The following is a 26899-nucleotide window of genomic DNA, read 5'->3' as shown; positions in this document are numbered from 1 at the left end:
ATGGAATCCTATGAACTATGAGTTTCATCATCATAAGGACAGCCCACAAACCAGCCCACAGAGCTTTACCATTGTCAGGGCCACTAGGATTATGTGGCAAGGTTATATAAATTTTGTGGCAGCATTACCTAAATTAGGTGGTAAAAAAGTCAAATTATGCTGCACATTCTCTAGATGTATTATTTTTATTCATTGTATTTGCAACAACCTTTTTGTGAAGTCTGCAAATTAAGTGGTTGCCAGGACTTGTTCGGCCTTAAGCCGTGGGTGCTGGGTTTGACTCCCCCGATGTCCCAGGGTGTGCCCTTCTGTGGCTCTTCAAACTGTCCAAGCACAGCTATTTCAGCACTTGACTCTCAGTGGTAGCGATGGCGAGCAGTCACAGTCTTCTCAAGAAGGTAGTATGGGAGTGCTTCAAGCTCAGGTCTCACCAATCACAAAGCAGGGAAATATCCATCCCAGTGTGTGTCTTTGTTAAAAAGAACGTACTTTAGTACACACAGAAAACATAATACTACACATTCCAACACACAGATATAAACACTTCACTGGCGTCAGCCACTGTACCCCAAGAATCAGTAATTCCTGCATGTCTCTCCTCTTCTCCCTCTTGCCTCTATTCCTGGGTTTGGGGCTGCCTATGGGCAAACATGGGTATCAGGCACAGATGCAGTGCTATACCCCGCCTAGAGTTTGTGTGCTTAATTACTCTTACTAGTCCCAACAATTCACGTATCTCCCCCCTGCAAAGAGTCATCAAAGTGCCGCCCACAACACTGACTCTCAGCAAGTGTCACCTCTCCCTCTTCTTCCGGGAATTGATGCCTCGGCATTGAGTGCTCTGGCACTTGTTTCTGGTTCACCAGAAGCAGTGCTTAATTTGTAAATAAAAAGGTGCAGGTGCCCAAAGCCCTCCTCTTAGATACACGGGTGGGCAATTAAATGGTGCCCAAAGCAGGCAATAAAAGGGGCATGCCATTGTTTTGAATAGGCCCCTATGTACTTTTTCCGGGTTAGCGCCAAAATTGTGGCGTGAGCCCTGAGCAGTACATCAATAGCGTCAGAAAGTTTTATGCTTTTGCACCATGGTGCGCCGTATTTTAAATACGGCGCACTCATGGTAGTGGTAGGGGGGCGCAAGGGACCGCAGGAAAAGCGGGACTACATGTAATGTAGCGCCGCTTTTCTTAAATCTGGCCCTATGTTTTTTGCTCCTGACTTATTCTCAGTTCCCTTTTGTGTGGGTGTCCCCCAGCTTCAACTACAGCATCTATGTATGCTGTGGTTCTAAGCACACACTGCCACCCAGAAAATCCTGCTTAATGTGGCCTTGCTTCAAAAGACTCACCTTTGTTTGCCTGTCATCCTGTCATCAAGAGGTGTGCATGTAAATCTATGTACATGTTATTAATAATTGTAAGTCAAAATGTTCTTCTTAAAAACAATGAGTATCGTCAGATATCCATAAAATAAAGCACAGAGACGAAGAGCAAACACTCTGTTTATTTCCAAATGCACTAATCAACACAATGCAGATTTCAATCGCACCCAGAACTTGATGAACAGCCAAGTAACGTACATGTGCAGCACATACCACAAAGTGTGATAGAAAACATGTCTGGTTGAGGTTTACAAAATTACTCAGCACTTTCCCGTGGTGTTTGAAATACAAGCGTCATATTAACTAAAGACTACACAGATATATGAAAGGGGATCAAAGTCTTTTTTTTCTTTCTTATATAAGTTATGATATCAGGATATGCATCTTGCACAAACACAGATGGGTACTGGAATAAAAAGTGCTAGTCTTTTATTCCACAACAAGACACTCATCTAGGAGGAAGCAAATCACCTGGAAGAGACAGCTTAGGGCATATGTGCAAGGGCGCCTCGATCTCCAGGGACACCGCTGCATCAAGGAGCATGGAAGACGCAGTATGCTAGATGAATGAATAACAGGAGGAAATGGAACCAAGGGATCTAGGAGTGATTCAGGCAGGGAAGGGGCTAAAGTACCTTTTGATTGAAACTTGTTAATCTACACATGTTGTTTGAAAAATACTCTTTACATTGCAAAACACTTTACTTTATTTTTATGAAATAAATCCGTTGAAATATGTATATACTAGACCTCCATACATTTCTATTTGATTCCAGTCGTCGAATATGTGGTGCAGGGTGCTCATCACAGACCCTAGATTTAATATGCTTCACCGGACCATAAGTATGATAAAGAAATGTAATGTTACTAATACTGTGACGGTTTTAATATATTTGTTTAATAAAAAGTGTTTCCTCTAAAAAAATGTTTTCAACTAAATGTTTTCAAACAGTTTGATTTTCTACTAATGGGTTCTATCTAAAAGTTTAATATTGAAAAAGAAGAAGCAACAGTAGTAACATGACAGCGATGTGTACCATTGTTTGGGCGTCCTACTGTCGAGGATGCAATAGTCTGGAGTGCTGCGCTTCGGACCTGGGAACCAGATTCCATTGTAAGAAATGGCCAGTCGACTGAAATAGACCCTCGTGTCCCTGAAACGTCCAAGTGATTTTTGAACCTCATCCCAATCTCCATTCCTGGTCTTGACATCTAACTGAAAGTAGAGTGGTGTTGGCTTGGCAAAGGTGTTTGAGCGGTTCTGGAGTCAGGAAACAGGTATTGCAATACAAGATCTTGGTGAGCAGTCGGCGACACTCTTTAAGAAGATTAGGCAGTCATTCTGGGTAGAAAATCAAGGCATTTAGGACCTCTTCTTTCCAAAATAAGTCAGGGTACGCGGCCAGCTTCCGAAGTGATGGTGTGATGCCTCTTTACATATCTGGTACCCCTGGAGAGTGTTTGTGGGTACAGTAATGTCTCTGGGCAGGAGGGGTTAGGCCTATAGAGTGCGGCTGTTACTCACTGTGCCCTCCATACCAAACATGTCAAAAGTGGCCCTGTTTACAGTACCGTGAACCAGCATGACAGTGCGAGAGACGCAGTATGAGCATGGACAGCCATACACGAGTTCTAGGTTTTCAAGCGCGAGGCTTCCTGACCTGGAATCACCAAAATGAGCAAAGGAGCAGGGCTTCCAGGATGGACCAATTGTTGTTGTGGGGCTTGGCCCTACAGTTCATCCTGCACGGATGAGTCCTCATTGGAAGTTTCTGACCTCCACACTGGGTTAATTGCCCTGCCCTTGTCCTGAGGACTCTTCAGAAGCCAGCCGGCCGGACCATCATGACTGTGCTCTTTAGACCATGGCTAGGACCCTTCCAGTAGTGCCACTTCATGCCATTGTACTTAACTGGGTTCTGGCCGCCGGGATAGTAAACACCATTCAGGTTGGAGGGGCCGCAGGCATCGAACCACCACCCTGTGGCACAAGAGAATATTGTGGTTACTAGAGGTGTCCTTAACCCCTGGGAGCAGGGTCAAGACACGCATACAACATACAGATAAGAGGCACTTGTATAAGAGCACATCTACAGCGAGATACAACATAGCCAAGAGGTATTCACTCCAGACCTCACCCTTAGTATGCCATGGGCGTCAATCCACCTACACATACACACATTACACACAGTATCACTCACATACACTCTCACCCGCAAGCACGCACACAGCATTTATTTAAAAGCATTTTTTACTTACACTAGTTGCCATACAGGGTCAGATTCCAGCTAATTGCACTTCACTTAATATTAAAGAGTGAATAATATGATTCACTATTAGTTTAATGAAAAATTGACACAAAACAAAGAGAGTGGAGCCCCAATTGATGTCCATTAGGACAAGATGCCGCTGTGTGCCAGGCACTGATGTTGCCCCCTCTGAGGCCAGGAGTCACAAAGGCAGTGCCAGGTGTCGCAAGGAGCAAGACAGGAGTGGCAGCTGCAACCCCTAGTGACCCCTGAATGATATCCTTGTAGTACACTAATACATAACTCAGAGAAGAGTCTCCAGACCTCACCTATGGGGGATTACCCCATAACTCAGAAATGCACATAAACTCATCAATTCTCAAATGCAATGTTTCACAAACTTTTTAGAACCATGACCCAATTTTTGGAAAGACAAGCGCTGGCGACCCACCTTGCTTTAATGGACATGAGGCAAGTAATGTAACTAAAGTGTCGTGGAGTAGCGCACTGTGACTAACAGACAGCACATGTTCCATTGAAATGCTCTGTTTGCACTGAATTAGAGTCATTTTTTACGCTAATTCAGCACAAACTTAACACCATATTTATATTTTTGACTCTAGACCTGTCTAGCGTCAAAATATTGGAGTTAACGTAATTTTTTTGGATGCGTGAAATCTCCTTGCGTCAATGAGATGCAAGGTAGGCGTTCCCGTCCCAAAAATGACTCTAAGCCCCTAGCGCCATATTTATCCACCCGGGCAAAACTGACGCAAGAGTGGGAGGTGGAGCCAAAAAAATTACATTAACTCCGATTAGCGTAAAATGTTAACACCTGGGTCAGACCAGGTGTTAAAATGAGGCAAAATCATCATTACCTAAGGAAAACACACAGAAGCAACATTACCAACCAACAGGAGAAGATGGAGGTGATACTGGTCCAGCTTGAGAGACGACGCAGAGGACAGCAACAACTACAGCAATCACCACCACTACAACGTGGCCCACAAAGGCAACGCGTAAGGCAGGAGAGGGTCTTCAGAACCAGGACAACCCTCCTTGGCCTCAGGACAAGGACATCATAAGGACCTATGGACTGAACCAGATGCCATATTACACCTGCTGCACCACATTGAGCCACCAATCACAGCCAGCCTGCAGACCCCACACAACATACCACCTATGACAAAGCTGCTAGCTGTCCTGCACATGCTGGCAAGTGGCTCATTCCAAACAACGGGTGCCCTGGTGTCTCACAACCGTCATTCTCTGTGTTCCTGCCAAAAGTGTTAGGCACTATAATCTCCCTGACTCCCTGCCACATCAGCTTCCCCAACACCCAGCAAAAGCAGCAGGAGACAAAACAGGGGTTCTACCAAATCCATGGCTTCCTGCATGTGCTTGGTGCAATTGACTGCACACATGTCCGGCTCGTCCCACCTGCAGCAACAGAGCACTTATACCGGAACCGCAAGCACACGCATTCCATTAATTTGCAGGGTATAGTGGACCACCGGGGACTATTCATAAACATTTTGGCAAAGTATCCTGGGAGTGTCTATGTTGCCTTCATATTCACAGCAGGATCAATGAACACTTACAGGATGGACAGTATGGAAATGGCCGACTTGTGGGTAAGTCAAGAAACCTAGCCATATACACACAACACACGAACCTTGTAGGACACACAAGACATGCACCACTACATGAACACATGGCCAGGGTAACACAGATGTGCAGGTAACAACACATATGCATCATGCTGCAGTACAGCACAATCAGTGCACACCACAAACACATACACCCACATGTACGTAACACACCCACAACTTGACAGGCACACCATGTGAAGGACAGGTACAGATATATACCTTTTGCTAACAGAAGAACTACAAAGACCACTAAAAGTGCCCACAGGTTTCCCAATACGTACACTTCATACACAGTACACCAAACAAAGAATAGCAAAGCCATGTCAATGGCATACACCATGCTCCTTTTATGTAAGTCTCAGTTGGGCACAGATCCCTCAAATCATGCCATGCAAGTCACTCCCAGAACAAACATCAAATGCCAGACAACTGGTGCCAATACCAACTACATCTCATCAACACATACCTGACTCACCTATATTGTACATAGACATCTGCCTGACGCATTGGGTCACACTCATAGGAATACAAAATCAGTGCCCATCACATACCATGTGCCAGATTTGTGAGAAGTGGCACCACACCTACTGTAGTGCCACCTCACATGCACCACTTACTGACCCACAACACCATCATGCCAGTACCATAAACAATAAATGGTCCACCATGGGGCAGAGTCACTGTTAGACAGAGCAGATCATGGATGCCATAGAGGGACCCTGTAGGGGAACACAGGACATCACTGACCTCACATGCACTGTACCACTGGACATCTTTGCTAAGTAGCTGAGCTTCATCCCATAGCCTGCACTGTGCGTGTGTTGACAGTAGAAATGCTGAATCATATGTTGTAAGATAGAAGAGACACTGGTAGTAATGTTGATCATCCTGAAACAATGACATACACACCCTTGGACACCTGATGGCTGCCACAAACATTAGCTGCCACTCAGGATCACCAAGGGACCTATGTAAAAGCCGCCAGTGCCATTGTCATGGTCTGCACTGTATGCACAACATGGCAGATGACCACTCCTTTGAGACTTGAAGCCACATTGTAAATCAGCCACCCTCCCTTGCAGTATGTAGCATGGAATGGGTGTGCAATGTGTGTTGCTGCAGGTCAGTCACCACAACATACATAGCATGATGATGCTGACTCAGATGTAGGTGTCACCTAAAACCTGAGGCAGTGCCAACATCAAACACCAACCCAGGGGTGTCATTTGTAGGTTGCAATAAGGAAGTAGACTGTGCTTTGAACTCATATGAATGTGCCACCAATGTATGCTGCATACTGCTGCACATACAGAAAGAGGCAGTTGTCCAACAAAACAGCATATGTATAGGGCAGTGTCCCTTCCTGCACAGGTACATCCACCTCCACAAGGCAGCTAGCCAAGCACCCTGGTGCAAGGTTGGTAGTGTAGGAGCAGGGCTGCATATTAGCCACTGGCGCAGGGGACAACAGAGGGTTGCCTAGTAACATGTCACACATGGGGCATTCTTGCATAGTCAAAATGTTGCAGGACAGTGCTGCCAATGTTGGAGATGTGTTGCGCATTGTCACTTACCCATTTCAATGGGCCTAAGTGTCGCACATCATCTGTAATGACACATGTCAAAATGGATGGGATGTCCAGGCTCCGTAGTGCTACCATGTTGCCACTACATCTGACCTCATTGTGTTGTGAGGATGTGTCATGTCCTCTCTAGTGATAGCACACTGATACAAAGGTACACTACACAATGCATGGTACATACATACTGACCATCAGTTAGGATCCCAAATCATATGTCCCAGGTCCATGAGCCAAACTCAAGATTGTCATGTCCAAAAGCACAGTGCTGAGAAACCCTTGCACAAGGCCAGGAACTCACACCATACCACAAACACCTATGAGTCACAACTAACTCAAAATATCAACTGCCATGCTATATCAGAAACCTGTTGCAAGCCTTAACAACCATATACACAGGAAGTATGGGGTATTTGTGTGGGACCCACTGACAACAAATTTTACCTTGGACCCTTGTATCTCAGATATTGAGATTTGTTTTGCGTGCTGCTTAAAGCTATGTGGTGGGGGACATTTCCTTTACCGACTAGGTGGTCTCAGACACTATATAGTGTCTTGCTTCACCATATGTCCACCTAGCCACATCCAAGTAGGACAATGCCACCTGGACGGACTCAACCTCACCGTTTAAAGAACTCGGAGGCAGCAGCATGCAAAACAAATCTCAAAATCTGAGATACAAGGGTCAAGGTAAAATTTGTTGCCAGTGGGTCCCACACAAATACCCCATACTTCCTGTGTATATGGTCTGTTTCTGGGGAGACAATATGGGTTGTTAGTCTTTCTTCTCTCCCCTACTCTCTGTTTGTGTTAAGCAAGCCTTAACAACAACTTACTTCTATTATATTTTGCAGTGGATCAGGATTATGGCATACAGCCATGGATTATGATCCCGTTTGCCAACCCAACCACAGCAGCAGAGCGTGCATATAATGAGGGACATTGGAAGCCATGGAATATCGTGGAGAGGACATTTGACATCCTGAAGTCAAGATTCAGGTGCCTAGACATCACAGGAGGCAGCCTCCTATATGCCCCACACATTGTCTGCAAGATCATAATGACATGTACTATCCTGCACAACATATGTGTTCAGATAAATGTCCCCTTGTGTGACAGGTTGATGACCTGCCTGAGGAGGAGGAGGAGGAGGATGGTGGTGAAGGAATGGAGAGGGAACAGCACAACACAGCTGCTGGGATATGCCACAGACAGCACATAGCTGATAACTTCTTCACTTAAAAATCACTTAACTCACCATGTACATTTTGTAAATAAACACCTCACTCATTCAAACAATCCTGCTTTGGTCTCTTCAATCTCCGCAAAACATACTTTAGGATTGTGAGTCTATCTTCAGGGAGCATGTTACAAATACTAATCAGAAAAGTACTGTTGCAACATCACTTGTGATGCATAAGATTGTACTGCCACCATCACACATATCACTAACAGCCCAATCACTGGTATGTGACAACTGAAGGACACAATCTATGGACCACACCATAAATATTACATCTACTTTTCCAACTTGTTCATCAATAGCTCTTGACACACATGTACAACATGTCCAAATAGGAGGTAAGCAAGGAAGCCACACATGAGGTAGTGGATGTCCAACATTAGAAGACAGTAACGTTGGAACAGAACACTGCCACACGTCAGTGTGAGAGTTGCAATGGCTGCATGGAATATGTGTGACAAGGGGGGCATCATTGGTAACAATGGTCATCATGATTAGCCCAGGTATGACATGCAATAGAAGAACTTGTACCTGTGCAGTACATCCATGGTAATCAGTCCTGCCACTGCCATGGGGCCAAATCCTGACACAGGGTACACATGACCTCACACTTTGCACGGACACATCTGTGAAATGCACATCAGTATTGATGAAAACATATGCAGCTAGGGCTGCAGGTCCATCACAAAAAAAAAAAAACATTGCTAAATATAATGAGTTTAACCAAACATGTGTGGTGCAAAAATATTCTGGGTGGAATGTTGTAGGAGGCTGGACTGGCTTGTAGTGAGTACCAAGGGGTACTTGCACCTTGCACCAGGCCCAGTTATCCCTTATTAGTGTATAGGGTGTCTAGCAGCTTAGGCTGATAGATAATGGTAGCTTAGCAGAGCAGCTTAGGCTGAACTAGGAGACGTGTGAAGCTACTACAGTACCACTTAGTGTCATATGCACAATATCATAAGAAAACACAATACACAGTTATACTAAAAATAAAGGTACTTTATTTTTATGACAATATGCCAAAGTATCTTAGAGTGTACCGTCAGTGAGAGGATAGGAAATATACACAAGATATATATACACAATAGCAAAAATATGCAGTATAGTCTTAGAAAACAGTGCAAACAATGTATAGTTACAATAGGATGCAATGGGGAAACATAGGGATAGGGGCAACACAAACCATATACTCCAAAAGTGGAATGCGAACCACGAATCTACCCCAAACCTATGTGACCTTGTAGAGGGTCGCTGGGACTATTAGAAAATAGTGAGAGTTAGAAAAATAACCCTCCCCAAGACCCTGAAAAGTGAGTGCAAAGTGCACTAAAGTTCCCCTAAGGACAAAGAAGTCGTGTTAGAGGAATAATGCAGGAAAGACACAAACCAACAATGCCACAACTGTGGATTTCCAATCTAGGGTACCTGTGGAACAAGGGGACCAGGTCCAAAAGTCACAAGCAAGTCGGAGATGGGCAAATGCCCAGGAAATGCCAGCTGCGGGTGCAAAGAAGCTTCTACTGGACAGAAGAAGCTGAGGTTTCTGCAAGAACGAAAAGGGCTAGAGACTTCCCCTTTGGTGGACGGATCCCTCTCGCCGTGGAGAGTCGTGCAGAAGTGTTTTCCCGCCGAAAGAATGCCAACAAGCCTTGCTAGCTGCAAATTGTGCGGTTAGCGTTTTTGGACGCTGCTGTGGCCCTGGAGGGACCAGGAGGTCGCAAATTGGACCAGGAGAGAGAGGGGATGTCGAGCAAGACAAGGAGCCCTCTCAGCAGCAGGTAGCACCCGGAGAAGTGCCAAAAACAGGCACTACAAGGATGCGTGAAACGGTGCTCACCTGAAGTCGCACAAAGGAGTCCCACGTCGCCGGAGACCAACTTAGAAAGTCGTGCAATGCAGGTTAGAGTGCCGTGGACCCAGGCTTGGCTGTGCACAAAGGATTTCTGCCGGAAGTGCACAGGGGCCGGAGTAGCTGCAAAAGTCGCGGTTCCCAGCAATGCAGCCCAGCGAGGTGAGGCAAGGACTTACCTCCACCAAACTTGGACTGAAGAGTCACTGGACTGTGGGGGTCACTTGGACAGAGTCGCTGGATTCGAGGGACCTCGCTCGTCGTGCTGAGAGGAGACCCAAGGGACCGGTAATGCAGCTTTTTGGTGCCTGCGGTTGCAGGGGGAAGATTCCATCGACCCACTAGAGATTTCTTCGGAGCTTCTGGTGCAGAGAGGAGGCAGACTACCCCCACAGCATGCACAAGCAGGAAAACAGTCGAGAAGGCGGCAGGATCAGCGTTACAGAGTTGCAGTAGTCGTCTTTGCTACTATGTTGCAGTTTTGCAGGCTTCCAGCGCGGTCAGCAGTCGATTCCTTATCAGAAGGTGAAGAGAGAGATGCAGAGGAACTCGGCTGAGCTCATGCATTCATTATCTAAAGTTTCCCCAGAGACAGAGACCCTAAATAGCCAGAAAAGAGGGTTTGGCTACCTAGGAGAGAGGATAGGCTACTAACACCTGAAGGAGCCTATCAGAAGGAGTCTCTGACGTCACCTGGTGGCACTGGCCACTCAGAGCAGTCCAGTGTGCCAGCAGCACCTCTGTTTCCAAGATGGCAGAGGTCTGGAGCACACTGGAGGAGCTCTGGACACCTCCCAGGGGAGGTGCAGGTCAGGGGAGTGGTCACTCCCCTTTCCTTTGTCCAGTTTCGCGCCAGAGCAGGGCTAAGGGGTCCCCTGAACCGGTGTAGACTGGCTTATGCAGAATTGGGCACCTCTGTGCCCAACAAAGCATTTCCAGAGGCTGGGGGAGGCTACTCCTCCCCTGCCTTCACACCATTTTCCAAAGGGAGAGGGTGTCACACCCTCTCTCAGAGGAAGTTCTTTGTTCTGCCATCCTGGGACAAGCCTGGCTTGACCCCAGGAGGGCAGATGCCTGTCTGAGGGGTTGGCAGCAGCAGCAGCTGCAGTGAAACCCCAGGAAGGGCAGGTTGGCAGTACCAGGGTCTGTGCTACAGACCACTGGGATCATCGAATTGTGCCAACAATGCCAGGATGGCATAGAGGGGGCAATTCCATGATCTTAGACATGTTACATGGCCATATTCGGAGTTACCATTGTGAAGCTACATATAGGTAGTGACCTATATGTAGTGCACACGTGTAATGGTGTCCCCGCACTCACAAAGTTCAGGGAATTGGCTCTGAACAATGTGGGGGCACCTTGGCTAGCGCCAGGGTGCCCTCACACTAAGTAACTTTGCACCTAACCTTTACCAGGTAAAGGTTAGACATATAGGTGACTTATAAGTTACTTAAGTGCAGTGTAAAATGGCTGTGAAATAACGTGGACGTTATTTCACTCAGGCTGCAGTGGCAGGCCTGTGTAAGAATTGTCAGAGCTCCCTATGGGTGGCAAAAGAAATGCTGCAGCCCATAGGGATCTCCTGGAACCCCAATACCCTGGGTACCTCAGTACCATATACTAGGGAATTATAAGGGTGTTCCAGTAAGCCAATGTAAATTGGTAAAAATGGTCACTAGCCTGTTAGTGACAATTTGGAAAGAAATGAGAGAGCATAACAACTGAGGTTCTGATTAGCAGAGCCTCAGTGAGACAGTTAGTCACTACACAGGTAACACATTCAGGCACACTTATGAGCACTGGGGCCCTGGGTTACCAGGGTCCCAGTGACACATACAACTAAAACAACATATATACAGTGAAAAAATGGGGGTAACATGCCAGGCAAGATGGTACTTTCCTACAAATGTAGGCAGAGTGTGTCATACACAATATGTACCAAAGATGTACACATGTCAGACATATGTGTAGGCCACACACAAGTCACCATAAACTCCAAATCTACATATGGAGACAGTTGTCGGGGAACGGGAACATTTCCTAAGTAGCATTGTTCAGCCATCATCAACAATGCCTGAGCTGTGTATGTCATCTTAAATATTATGCTCTGTAAGACTACTTCACACATCACATTCCAAAGCACAATTCACAATAACAAACCAGAACTATTGCATTGTACTGACTGCCATACATATGTGGATACACTGTTGTCACACATGCATACATATGCACAACATGCAACTATTTGCATGCTGTTGACTGTGTAACACACACATCGGTGTAACAGACCAATCACACCATCATCACATTGTTGCATGAACTACCACATGTGGCCATACACAATATGCCACACTGCAGCACAGTCCATGTCATTTGTATGTTGATACAGGGTGCATCTATAGACAATGGAACAAAAATCAAGCAATCAGGAATTGAGTCAAAAAATGGATGCAAATGCGTCTACAATAACCGCTAACGCAAAGTATATGACACATGGGCCCCCAGCGTGAATTCCACCTTCGCACTCTTCTCAATGCTGATTTCAAGTGAATTTGATGCATATAGGTAATGCGTCAATAAAAACGATGCACGTACGTCATGCGTGTAAAATACTCACGCAAATATTACATGCATCAAATAAATACACGCATAACAGAAAACGTGACGCACAGGGACAGGAAGTGATGTAATAGGAAATCCTGTTTACGAGCATGGTACAGTGGGTGTACTTTCACTTTCTCTTTACAGTCTGGGCCTATTTTGACTGTGTGGTTGTGTTGAGTTGGTGGTGTGATTTCCCTGCGTATTCTGTCTTGTGGTGTCTCTCCTGCCGTGTTTGGTTAATTATTGTCTGTACTATGTCCCACTGTTTGTAAATTTGTGTGTTTTTTTGTGTATAATTGTATTTGTACTGTGGGGTGTCTGTCCGGGATAGTTGTTAAGTTGGGATTAGTTAGTGAGCTTAAGTTTCTTTTATATTCATTTCATTTTTTTAAAAAGTAGTTGTGGTCAACCTTCACTGTCATAATATGTCTGGCAGGGGGAGGTTGAACAGGATGGGAGAGGAAGAGTTGTGTGGCGTTGTGTGGCTGGTAGCCAACTACCTGCCGCTGATGTTGGAGATGGGGGGGCTGGTCATACAGGGTTACTGGACCGAGGCGAGGCGGCTGCGGTGGGGCAAGATGCTCTACCACCTGAAGAGGGTATTTTGGAGCACCTGGAATAAGCACCAGCTGAAGCATCGCTGGGCAGATCTGGTGGCCAGGGAGCAAGATCTGCTCCATCATCTTGGTGTGGAGATCGATGGCCTTATTGGTGAGTCTCCCATTAGCATACTATTTCCTGTTCACCGCTCTTGAAGAACAGTAGCAGACATGTTGGAGTGCTGTATGCAATGCTTGTGGACAGGTTGCATGCAACCAGAATGAAGTGTAACTGCACCAGTCTAGACATGGAGTTCACAAATCCTACCATTATAACAATGCAGGTCAGATGTCTGGTGAGTCATGCACAACCATCACATAGGCACACATTTGAGGGGCCATGGTGGCACCGGTGCCCCGGCATAATGTCATTGATGGTACGCCAAGACACCGTCAGCCTACCATATTTACCTGGATTGTGTCAAAAAAGTAGGGCAATGCATGTATAGCACTACTTTGTCATCATTTCACACACATGAACCCTGCCGTTATGTTCGCAAAGGGGGTTTACCCGCCTTAGGGGCAATGTAAATGGGGCATTTGATCCCATCAGACAACGTTGCCACATTAGTCATGGATTGCTTAATGCATGATCATTGCAGACTTATAATTGAGCCGCATGTCCATCTCATATTGCCTCTGGGTGCCTTGCAGGACAAGCTTGAATACCTGGGTCAAATGTCTTATGAAGCACCAGGGTAGTGTCATGTATTTGTTACACAACTCCCCCTTATTCCACGGAGTTCCATCTTCGATAGATTGGCTACATATGGTTGTTGCAGGGTGTTGCGCTACATGAGTCTCAGGCCCAGTGTAAGTGTGCAGATGTGTGGCTCTCACTCACCTGAGTGTCAGTGTGTTTATAGTGGTGTGTCTGTTGCACTGTTTTACACCAGGACAACTAGCTCACTCCTCTAAAATAGTACACACTGTAATTTGTTGCACACTAGTAGTGACAGTGATATGACACTAAGCATGGTTTTCCATTTATATCTTACAGGTGGACCTGCCCCCTACACAATCGGTGAACTGGTGAGATTTGAGGACCCAGATATATCCAGTAAGTGTGATAATGCGTGTCCTGTGAAGTAATCCAGGGTTTGGTGTGAGTTAGTCATGTGTGTTACACACAATGCTAGATGTAATAAGCTGTCAAATGATCAGTTATCAAAGTAGGATGGATGGTGACATGGTGTCCCATTGAAAGGTTCTCCATGCACCACCAGAGCGTCATATCTTGTGAGGCTCGCGGTGCTCACAGGGCAGCATTGTGTAAACAAGGTGATGACAGGCTTCATGTAGGTCCACAAGTGACTAAGAAGTGCAACGCTGTGAAAATAGTGGCACTGGGGCACTCCGTCATTCTCACAACACAGGGATGCACCATTTTGAACCCAATTTGGTGCATCTCTGTATTGTAATGACTATGGAGGACTGGGCTGGCAATTGTCCCCCATAATGGCGCTCTGTATTTTGCCCTACATGTACGTACCACTTATGTGGAATGCAGGTCAAGGCCAAACGTGTGAAGGCATGGATATGGGTGTGTAAGGAATAGTATTGGCAGATCAGGTATTGATGGGTGTGTACACCTGGACACATGAATGTAGATATGATAGACCTCTGGATACCAGCTTCCTAGTTGTCAGCCCTCCTAACATATGGTCCACTCCCTGACTCTATGTATGAGTGGGCATGCTTTGGTGGATTACCAGGACACTTGAGATGATGGATTGCATGGCCATCACCCCTTAGGCACAGGGGGAGAAGAATACCAAATTTGTAGGTAGATGTGATGCTCACAGTGTAGGTGACAGTCATATTGATCAGACTTGCACGTGTACCTATCAGCACTGACCCCTTATGGTTACCAACTGCATCCCATCCTCCCAATAACATATTCAAGTTATTGGTGACATATGGTCAAAAATTACCACACCTGATGAGGAAATTTGGATCGGATCTATGTGAAGTTTACGCTGCCTTTGCATCATTACATTTTGCACAAAAGCAATGCACACCTCATTTGGTTTGGTCCCTAATCCTGTTGTGCGTCGCTATGGTGTTAATGAAATTATGCTAAGGCAGCATTGTCGTTGCATTTCTCAGGTCCATTGTCTTTTCCGGCATGTGAGTCGGAGTGCATGTATAATTAGATGTAGTGTGTAAGCCAATATTCTGGACATACTCTACACAATGCTGACACTGATGGTTGCCTGTCTCAATTTAACAGTTGCCAACATGAGCAATGAGGAACTGCGAGTATTCCAGAAGAGGCCAGTCTGCTACAGACAGATCCTGGCAGTGGAGTCTGGGTTCCAGAGGATGGCTCGTCGCTATAGCGCAGAGAGATCAACCGAGGAGTGGCGGGCATTCAGCCAAGGGGGGCCCACACTGGCAGAGGCCACACAGAGTAGACCAGGCTCCACAGCTGTGCAGGGTGGCACAGGTGCCACCACAACTACAGCCCAGTTGCAACACCTTCCAAATCTGTGCATCAACCCACACCACCTGCTGCCATGGACCAGAAAATGCTGAAAGATCTGCAGAAGGACGTGACACTAGTCTTGAAAAGGTTGGACAGTTTGGAGAAGGAGGTGGCAGGCAATACGAAGAGGTTAAAGTACATACAAAAAAAAAAACTTCAAGAAGGCATAACTGTGATTGGCTCTGGTACTCAGACCCCCAGTTCTGTCCCCCTCCTCCTCATATGTATTAATGTTTTATAGTGGATTTTAGGGGGTTAGTGTTACGTTAGAGTAGGTATGTGTTTTAGTTAGGATAAGTGGGTTTTGGGGTGGGTTTCTACTTTTTACATGTTACTTTGTGAGTAGGTGGGTGGGGGGTAATGTTGGGGTATATATGTGTTTTAGAAAAAAATATATATATAAAAAATTCAAAAAAATAAAACCAAAAAGAGATATATTTGTTTAGTTATAGTTAGTATATGTGTAGGTTACTACATGTTGTCCTGCATGTGTCTCGTAACATAAGGGGGGTGAGGGGCCAATGTTTAGAGTGTGTCGTTAAATGTGTCAGGTAAGTCTAGCATAGGGTAGTTTGGGTTAGTTGTTGGTTAAATATAGTTAGAATAGGTTAGGTTAGGTTAGGATAGGTTCTCTTGATTATTTTAGTTTAGTTTCATTGTTAATAAAAATGTTTGGGTACACCCTTACTTTATGTGTCATATGCTGGTGTCTCTGGGTATTCCCATGAGTGCACAGTGAAAATTGTGTGATGCCCTAGGGATTCCGTCCTGCTGCCAAATCCCTCTCTTGACATGTTTATCACCTGTTTACAACTGAGCTGTCACTTTGGCAGCAACAACACATCTACTTGTCTATGCATCTGCCATCCAGTGTACCCACCATTCAAGGTGACTATGTTTACTTTGTATTGGACAGGTAGGTGTGGTAATTCAGCTGTCAGTGCTAGGGTACTGTGTAGGAATGTTGGGTACTGTGGCACATCTGACAACAACCTACATTTCAAATCTATCCTGCAAAACTGACCAGTGGCAATTACAGATGAGGTTAAGTACCTCTGTTTCACAACAATGTGTTCTGCTGGTACTCCCAGCTGACGATACTGCCTGAGGACTGTTTCACAGCCATTCCTGCCGTATGTAGTGGGTGAAGCATACATGTGTTCTACTTTTTTGACATACTCAGTGAATTGGTTGTTGGGTATGAGTGCAGCATTGTCGTTTATCATGTAGGAACCCTGTGCGTAGATATGTGCCCCAATATTCCTGCACTCTTGTACTGACACTCTGTGACTAAAGACATGGTTACACACATCACAATTCCTAAGCATAGTAGATGTGTTACAATACACAAAAACATGATGGTTGTGTAGGAGGTGTTTATTTACAAGTGTCGTAGTGCAATATATACATTGTGCAGATCAATGACCCCACTGGTGAAATCCATACAGTTGTGACACAACATAAGTCCAGGGTTAGGGGACATGTCATGGGACATGCTTGGGTGAAGTGTTGTTCAGTGCAGAGGACCATGAATTGCCAATTGGAAAGTGAGAGACAATTGAGGTCCATAGTAGAAAGCTCAACAGTGTGTCGGTGAAGAGTACATATCTCCAACTTTGCTAACACTGCCATGATCTCAAGCACAGAACGAAGGAAAACACTGGCCATGTGGCATGGGATCGTGCTACCGGGAACTCTTACGGGTCAAGATGATCTGTTCCACATCTTCATCCTCTGAAGTGTGTGGTGTCTCCTCTGCCCTTGATGGTGGTGGCGGGGAGGTAGAGGGGGCCACACACACTTCAGTGGTTGGAGATGTGGACTCTCAATTCCCGGCAGCTGCCATCTGTGTAACTACATATGGCATCACTGCAGCAAGGAGGAGCTGCTGATTTTTAAGGATAGCAGCAACATCCCTGTGGTAGGCAGCCATTTCTGCCCTGAGAGAGGCCACTTCCCGCTGCATGGGGTCCAGCTTGTCTTCAATCATGCAGCTGCCAGTTTGAGAGGGCAGTTGTTGAGGTATCTCCATCATGGCAGCAGCTATGTCCCTCAGACACTGCTGGACTCCATGCATTGGGGAGTGTGTGCCTTGTTTGGCTGCAGTGTGTTCTTTGGCCGTAACAAGGCACATGCGTGTACCCTCTAGGCTGGCTGCCATAGTTTGCATTCCCACCCGCACCTCCTTAGCCAGCTCCCGCTGGACTCCTACCACTGTCTTCTCAAAGCTAGTCCATGGGTCCTTGGAGTCCTCAGCTGTGTCGGTGCTGGCAGGCCGTACTATTGGGGTGTTGGGTGGGGCCTCATGATGACTGCTACATTAATACTCCTCCTTGCGACTGGAGGTGGTGTTGTGAGGGATACAAAGACTTCTTGGAGGGCCTCTTGACTGATGGTTGTCAGCTGGTCAATCAGGTCATCGGGGTACTCCAGAACAGGCAGATCTGCAGGAGAGTCATCATCCTCTCCAATGAGATTGTGTAAAATAAATCTTTCTGTGTTGTGGCAGTTGATATGTCACGTCACTGACTTGCTATTGGAGGCTCATTGTCATCTTAGTTCCCGGACATTGTTCCTTTACATCATGGTTGCAGTCTATCAGCCCTTTTCCCCATCTGTGTGTCACATGAAGGGAAGCTCAGGTGGTGCAATTGGCTGCGTCATATCTAGAAGGTGTGATGTATATCTTTTTTGTGGCTTGACACCATCTTGTCGTTGTCAACCCTCCCTATGCATCCATTTGCATGGTGAGACCTTTGAATGGGTGTTGCAGTGCTCAAGCCACAGCACCACACAATGGAATTTGCCCCTGTCCCAGTCTTACATGTTTCACTTACACCCATGCGGTGCAGAGACCTTGCACAACCCCAGGGATGGCATTGCCAAGACACTATGCTTTTGTTACCATTGATGGCTCCTCATGTTGATGTATGTGTATGTGTGCTACATTGCACAGAACACTTGGACCTAGCAGAGTTCAATTTCATCTTCTGTCTGTGCAGGTAGGTTCGCCTTCATATACACATATGATATCCCCCTCAATGCAGCCATCCTTGCACTATGATACATGAGGTGCAGCATGGTGGCAGTGCAGCTAATTTGACACAGACCCAGGGATGACCGGCATGGGTATAATATTTCTGCTGCGTACATCATTATCTATGTGACAGTGCCTGATGGTAAATTAGTTTATGGACATAGCCAGTTAACTGGAGTTGAACTTAGATAAGGGTCTCAAGCTAGTTTGATGGTGATTCTGCAGGTAGTCATACTGGCCCCTCATTTCAAGTGCGGCAGTCCTATGACCACCTGACTGCCATTGTCTATATGACCATCCCCAACAGCAGAGGTAGTAGTGGCAACTTTTGTCAATGGGGAATGTCCCATGGGCCAGTGGCCTGGCACTAGCAGGTTTCCAGCAACTTACAGACTGGCAATGCCACCTGTCCTGTGACACCAGACCAGTATTACATTCAACACTACACTCCAGGGATGTTCCCACATTTCCACCAGCCTTTGCATGGGGGTAGATATGGTGTGGTGTGCCCCTGGATGTCTCTGCAAAGCCCATGCACCTGGCATGGGCAGTGCATGGGGTCCCATGCCCTGCCCCTTTGCAGGGTTAAGTGCAGCGTGTCCTGTCACACCTAATGCACCCTAAAACTGGCACTGACTTTATTTGATCCCTCAACAATGTGGTGCTAAGTGCCCCACAATGCTATCTATGAGCAGACAGATTTCCACCTGCCATCCGTATGTGTGACTCATCATGCCAACCGCAAAGGGTAAACTGCACTGGCAGTCTTACCAGGACCAGACTTGCCCATTCACCATCCCCCACCCGTCAATGTGGAATTATACACCATTATGTTCACAGTCATACACCATGTGCTGTATATGTGTGTGTTTATTTCCCCATTCCTGTGTGTCTCACATGGTTGTGTCAGAGTGACTGTTGTGACCTACAGTTGCGGTGTACATATTTTCTGTAGTGGCACATTTCTGTTCTGCATCAAGATGTGTGGTTCAACACTTCACCAGTTTAGTTGGTCTGGGTAGTGGCATGTTACCAATAATACAGGACCAGCCTGCTATCCCCCCAGTGCCTGCTCAGATTATTGTTCCCTGCACCCAGGGGGCATCCTGACTGCATGATGGAGTGGTGGCTGCCTTATGTGGATGTGTTATCAATGTGCGGGGTGGTGGTGCTACTGGTACATGTCTAGGCACTGTTGGGACAGTTGTAATGACTTGTGTGCTGTAAGATGCAGCACAGATGTGTTTGGGCAATGAGGCAAGACTGTTGCAAGGTGTTACTGCAAGGGACACCACCATGACGTAACCCTAGGAATGGTATTGACTGACTACCTAGTCTCTGAAGTCTTGGTCGTGTTGGTAGGGTTGATGTGACTATATGCAAGGGATGTTGTGGTGACACAACCAGAGGCAAAGCCATTATACATGCCATCCATCCTATGTGCTGCATATGTACATGTCGGTATTTAGGCCTGGTGATCACATATGTCCAGGTTGTGTATGTGTTATGGTGCATGGCACTACCAACGCATAAGTACTTGTGTGGCTTACGTCAGCATGGTCAACTTGCTTTATGTGCAATGTGTTCCTATGCGCTCCTTAAAATGCATTGTGTAAGTCCTACGTGCCTCCCCCTTCTGGCACTTGACATTGTAGCATTACTTTCTCCCATGCAACTTACCCTGCATTTGTGGTGTTTTCTGGTAGTCTGCTCTGTCCTGTCCTGTGATTCCTGTGACGAGTTCCTCCGGGATGACCGCTGCAACCATCTCCTCCATCTCATCCAAGTCCTCTTCTGGTGGTGGACTCCCACCTCCAGTTTGCAGGGCTGCCTTCCTGTTTCTTGCCATTTTTCCCTTTGTCCTTCACTTACAATCATGCCAGCGTTTCTTGCACTCAGTCACGGTTCTCCTTACCTCTGCCACACTGTTGATCTTCTTTACTATCTGCTGCCAAATTGCCTTTCTCCAGCAAATTGGCAGTGTTGAGGTAATGAGAGTTGATGTTGATGCTCCGTCACCTCTCTCACCAGTATTTCATGCTCCTCCACACTGAAACGACACTTTCTCTTTTTCTTCTCCCTCCCCTGGATCTTGTCTGTGTCCTCCTGGCTGGTTCCTGGTAGATTGCGGTCACCCTGGAGTCTCTCCTGGCTTTCTGGCTCCATTTTGCCTCTCCTTTGCACTGTCTTCTCCGTTAGCGTCTGTATTTGGCACTAATGCAGGCAAAAATGGTGCATTTCCATTTTGCAAATTGTTTACGTGTCTTAAAACGGGTTAGAGTCATTTTTCATGAGTTAATGTCATTTTTGCCTTATGACAAGGCGCAATGGTTTACGTCAAGAAAAATGACTCTAAACTATTTTAAGCGCCACTCAGTGTTATGGTATAAATATGACACCTGGGTGGCATTAAATAATGTGTGGAAATCAGGTTTCAGTGAATATTTATCATTTGTGCATCACCAAATAATGTGTCTTGATTTGCTTTGATCATATAAAAATCTTTGTTTTCATCAAACTTCACAATTACATAAAAATGTGCTTCTTTTTGTTTCCTAACTGCTAAATGTGTACTGTTCATTTACAGGTATTTACATTTTGTTGTGTGTTACAAAAAATGACGTCCTACAGCCTTTCCTTTCACTCTCCCTGTACCTCAGAAAGATTGTCAAATAACTCAATGTACTTTTATTACTCTGATTGCAAAGTGAGAGGAGTTTGTAAACACCAATCCCCATGCTAAAAAACAAACACCAATTTGTTAGAACACACAGCCTGAAATGTTACCCTTGTCCTTGAAGTACAGCAAATGTGACAAATAAATACAGAATTTAATGGCATCTTTAAAATCAGCCTGTGTTTGACATAGTTTGGGATACACTGCTCTAACTGGACATAACCTAACACACAAGAGACACTCATCTATCTGCACCTACAAATTAGCATATAACTTGGAGGACACACACACCAAACCTCACTGTGAGATCACTGGGTGACACTCCCAAGTAGCAAAACTAAGGTGCCTCAAGCACAGATACTGTCCACCTTCTCAGTAAGCATTTTACCTTTATTTTCCACTTCTCACGAAAATACACGTATTTACTTCAAAGGGGGCTGGCCCCTCACCATGTTAGCTCTTCAGCGTCCAGATCCCAAACCATGCTTGTTCCCTTCCTCTGCCTCACTTCAGTGATGACCAGTGTCCAGAAGGTCATCTGGGGTGCCCCGGAGCCAGGGCCGGACTGAGAACCCAAGCAGCCCTGCCAAATTTTGTCAGACCAGTACCCTTAGGGTGCATAGCGAGCGAGCATGGTCACTACGATTGGGCTTAGGGGGTTCTTCCCCACCCCAAGAATATTGATAAACAATGGCAAAAACAATGCATTCTACAACATATTTTTCATGATATATTCTATTGCATTAGTATTTAAAGCATAGTAAATGATGACCTTACAGTGCACCAGGACACAGCAATCTTTATTGGGATTCTTCAATGATTCCCTCACCACCACCCACTAACTATGCCTCTTATCTCTGCATTAGTCTCTCTCTCACATGTTTTAAAAAAACATTTAATAGCTCCTGGTTTACCAGCCTACAGTGTTGGAGCACTGTACACCACACACACGTGCAGAGACAATGAATCATACATGTGTAAATCAGTGTATAGAAAATGTTGATAAAGGAGACTACAAGGTGCAGGATTCACATGTCATCCATACTGGTAGGCATTTTTTAAGAGTGCTTGGCCTGGGGAAGCAAAAACTCAGGCTTCAGAAAGTAACACAGTGGTTAGGGTTGACTTTACTAATAACAATTTATTTCTACCTGTTAGACCTGACAAACTTAGGGTGGTCATCCCCCAACCTTTTGCCTGCCTTCCTCCACTTTTCTGGCAATGTTTCTGCTGGTTTTAGGACTCAGCGCACTTTACCACTGCTAGCCAGTGCTAAAGCGCATATGCTCTCTCCTTAAACATGGTACCATTGGTTCATCCCCAATTGCCATATTTGATTTACTTATAAGTTCCTAGTAAATTGCACTACATGTGCCCCAGGCCTGTCAATTAAATGCTACTAGTGGGCCTGTAGCACTGATTGTGCCACCCACATAAGTAGCCCGTTAACCATGTCTCAGGCCTGCCATTGCAAGGCCTTTGTGTGCAGTTTCACTGCCACTTTGACTTGGCATTTAAAAGTACTTGCTAAACCTTAAACACCCCTTTTTCTACTTATAAGTCACCCCTAAGGAAGACCCTAGGTTACCCATAGGGCTGGGTGCTATGTAGGTAAAAGGCAGGACATGTACCTATGTATTTTATATGTCCTGGTAGTGAAAACATCCTAAATTCATATCATACTTTTGTGAGGCCTGCTCCTTTCATAGACTAGCATTAGCCCTGCCCTCATATACTTTCTGAATGGCAGATTCTGATCTGAAAAAGTAACCCAGTCATATTTAGTATGGCCAGAATGGCAATAGAAAATCCAGCTTATTGGTGAGGTCGGATTTTATATTACTATTTTAGAAATGCCACTTTTAGAAAGTGAGCATTTCTCTGCACTTAAAACCATCTGTGCCTTTCAGCCTGTCTCCAGTCTGTCTGGTCTGTGTTGGTTGACAGCTTCCTTGTGCATTTCACCCAGACAACCCCAACACAGGACACTCAGTCACATCTGCATACTGAATGGGTCTTCCTGAGCTGGAAGGGTGGAGGGCCTGACATTTACACTTCAAAGGCCAGTGGCCTCATACAAAGAACTGATACCCCCCCCCCCCCATGCCCTTGCAGACAGGACTGGGCTGAACTGGGACAAAAGCATAACTTTCTAACCTGTACCATACAGTTTGCATGCAGCTCTTATATAGCTATATGGCAGTTCATAGCTCACTGTGCTAGATTTTGATTGTAACTTATGATCTGCACAGTAACAAAAGGAGTTCTGTGACAAAAGATGTATCCCACTAAGCCATGCACACAAAATACTGTTCTGTGATCTGCCTCGTACACCTTCCTTGCAGCAGGCATATTAGCCCGCTGCGCTGCCTTAGATGAGGTCAAACCTGCCACTAGACAAAACCCTGATCTCTCTCCAGCAGGTACATTATTCACCAGAGTTATGTTGGCACTTTTACTGTTACCTGAAAACTGCTGGCTATGCAAAGATCTCTGTAGTGCAGCGACCCCCCAGCCTCCTGAGGAAACGCCCGATGCCTGGTATGGCCAGTCCAGCCTTGCCCGGAGCCTGCTGTTTTTGTGTCTTTGTTTATCCCGTCGCCGACATGACACTCCCCTGTATCTCATAACTCAGAGGAGACACTCATTTCAGTCTTCACCTATTGTGGGATCAGAGGGATTCTAAATAAGGAGATACTCACTTAAGTTCAAACCTAGAATGGGGTACCCCACAAGTCAGAGAAGACAGTTCAGTCCTACCACCTAGAGGGATACCACGTAACTTGTGGAGACATTCGCCCCGGTCTTTACCTGAAGGGGGACACCACATAGCTCGAAGGACACGTTCACTCCAGACATCACTTATTGGTGTCAACATAACACTTGAAAGAGACGCTCAGTCTGGGCTTTAACCGTAGAGATACTTTGCACAACAGAAGACAAGCACACCCGTCGTGATCTGTAGAGGAATACCACATCACGCAAAGGGAGCACTCAGTCAAGTTGTCACCTAAAAGGACACACCGCGGAATCCCGAGGAGCCACGCGAGGACTTATTTATAATAAATACCCGATAAGGAGGCAGACACACTCAATCAAATCCTAAAGACGGATGTCACATAATTCGAAGGAGGCACCGACTTCAGCGCTCTCCTGCTGGTGAATACCAAATAGCTGAATGTGGATGACTATGGTGTATTCAACAGCTTGAGTTGCACATGACTCCATGCAGACCCCGCCTCAGTCACCCGTCTCCTGTCAATGATAAACATCTCACTCACTAAAAACTCCTCTTATTAAATACACTGCATAACTTTTCTTCATTTCCTAAGCCTTCTATGGTGTACATAGGCATGGCCCAGGCCCCGTTAACTTCAGTTGATATCACTGCTCATTTGTGTCCAACCCCTCAGACATAAACTCTCACTTCGTTTTCATTTCACGTGTACTTATATGTCTGCCATTAACTGGTGTCATGCAAAATAATGGAGCGCATTTAAGATGTGAGGGCTGCTGAATTCCCCTTACCTAACCACTTCTATTTAACTGTGAGTGTGCCCCCACAAAAAAGGTATCACTCCCTAACTATCTGCCAACAGCTCAGCTCAACATCCTGTGATACTGAGCAAATCACTCTTGGCCTGATTTAGAATTTGGCAGATGGGGTTACTCCGTCACAAACATGACGGATATCCCTTCCTCCATATTACGATCCCATCGTAATACAGTGGACGGGATATCTATCACATTTGTGAAGGGGTAACCCATCCACCAAACTCCAAATCAGACCCTTAGGGCCTAATTTAGATATCGGCAGACAGGCTACTCCATCACAACTGTGACAGATGTTCCGTCCGTTGAAATATAATTCCCATTATTTCCTATGGGATTTATATTTTGGCAGACAGGATATCCTACCCCGTTGTGATAGAGTAACCCGTCCACTGATATCTAAATCAGGCCCTTGATCTCCCTGTGCCTTAAGCAATATTAATGTGACCTTGTGTAACGTAACTGGTGCTAATGTAAAGCGCTCTAATACATTTGGGTCAAACATGTTCTGTATAAAATTGCAGAAAAGAATACACTGTCAGGTCTCCTTTTACCTCCAGATGCCATCAGAGCACACTTGCAGCTGCACCTGTCATGGTCCATGTCCTGGGTGCTGAAATCTGTACCCGTGGGACTAAAGCTGCTGGCCCGCCCGGCCGTGCCACTGTACCCCCGGATGTGAAGCCTGCAGGAAAAGAGAACTAGGTCAGGATTAATTGAAACACACCATCTTCAGCCTAGTACATGCCAAACACACAGCACCTGCGACAATGGCCCTCCTGCCACCTCATGTGTCTAACAGAATCAGGGGACTTGGGTAGGTCGCAACCGGAAGATATCCCACAATGCACTGCAGAGAGCTTTTATACTAAACCCTTCACCGTCGACACAGTAATTAACACTCAATAAACTCAATGTCCGATGGTTCTTCGAAGTGGCATCCACTGAACTTGGTGCATCCTACAGGCCCCAAGAATTCACCAGTTCCAGCTGCGAAGGTGATTTAGATTTAGGGTTTAATTGTGGCTACAAACTGTTATATTTCCTGACGAAGAGTGGTAAAAAGAGAATTCAAATGGTTCCAGAATTAAGGCAGCAAGTTCTAGCTACCCCTGATTCCATATTAGGGGAGTGAAAGTCTAAAATCTCCAGGCCAGTCGGGCGCGAGGCAGGGCACAGATAGGGATGGTGCGGGTATTGGGGAGTTTGGAAAGGTGCAGATGACCAGGGATAAAGCTCAGAAAGCACCCCTGAAGCTTTTTGACATATTGTCTGTTGTCCTTGCTCTTGATTTTGCTCCTACCTGCTGGACCGCAGGAATCCTTTGACTCCTCAACTGTCTTGGTTCTCTATGCACTCTTACCAGACTGCTGGACCCTGTGCCGATCCTGTATGAGTTGAGGGATCAACCTCTCTCCTCGCCACGCAGTACAACACTTCCTGTTATTTTCCGGGCACAACAAATCGGCTCTGCCCCAGCCTGAGGAGGATAGCTTTCAGCAGAGATTCTGCCCCTGGCAATGTGCCCATCACTGATGTTAAGGGTCTCCTTGATGACTCAGCAATGTGCAAATAGTGGGCCAAGGGAAGCAGTGGTTATCAAACTTTCAAGGCCCAGGCTAGAAGCCTCACTCAACCAAACTCTGGTTTATTCCTATTTTAGTGCATTCTCCCATTCAGAGAAAGTGCATCTTATCCCTTTGCCTTTAGTATTTGAGGGCAGATGGGCCAGGCAGTCACTGGGCACACCGGTTGGAAATGGAAATGGGCACCATATGATTGGCTCCAGGGTGAGCCATGAAGATGGACACCTTTTCTAGGTCACAGCAAGCAACATGGGAAAAGGGCAAAGGGTGAGTTCTGATGACTCAGATGCAAAATACTCTGAGCGATGGAAGGGGCGGGGAACACTCCTTCCACCCCACTCAAAGACCTCATGCCAGGGAGAGGGTCCTGAGACGGAATGTGTAGGCTGTCCAGCT

General features: G+C 46.0%; 1 protein-coding gene across 1 annotated transcript in view; it reads right to left on the bottom strand.

Moving 5' to 3' along the window:
* Window positions 1–1485: 1485 nt before the first annotated feature.
* The window catches only part of LOC138284726 (angiopoietin-2-like), a 161871-nt gene continuing 136457 nt past the window's right edge, over window positions 1486–26899 (bottom strand). Inside the window, exons 8-9 of the mRNA XM_069223841.1 lie at window positions 25472–25602; window positions 1486–3362 (exon numbers count right to left, since the gene is read on the bottom strand). Of these exons, the coding sequence (XP_069079942.1) occupies window positions 3202–3362; window positions 25472–25602 (292 nt within the window). The 3' untranslated portion in view covers window positions 1486–3201. The remainder of the gene's footprint in view (window positions 3363–25471; window positions 25603–26899) is intronic.

This window comes from Pleurodeles waltl, chromosome 3_1, assembly GCF_031143425.1.
Source record: "Pleurodeles waltl isolate 20211129_DDA chromosome 3_1, aPleWal1.hap1.20221129, whole genome shotgun sequence".
Taxonomy (NCBI): domain Eukaryota; kingdom Metazoa; phylum Chordata; class Amphibia; order Caudata; family Salamandridae; genus Pleurodeles; species Pleurodeles waltl.
This window is presented reverse-complemented; position numbering and strand designations above follow the sequence as displayed.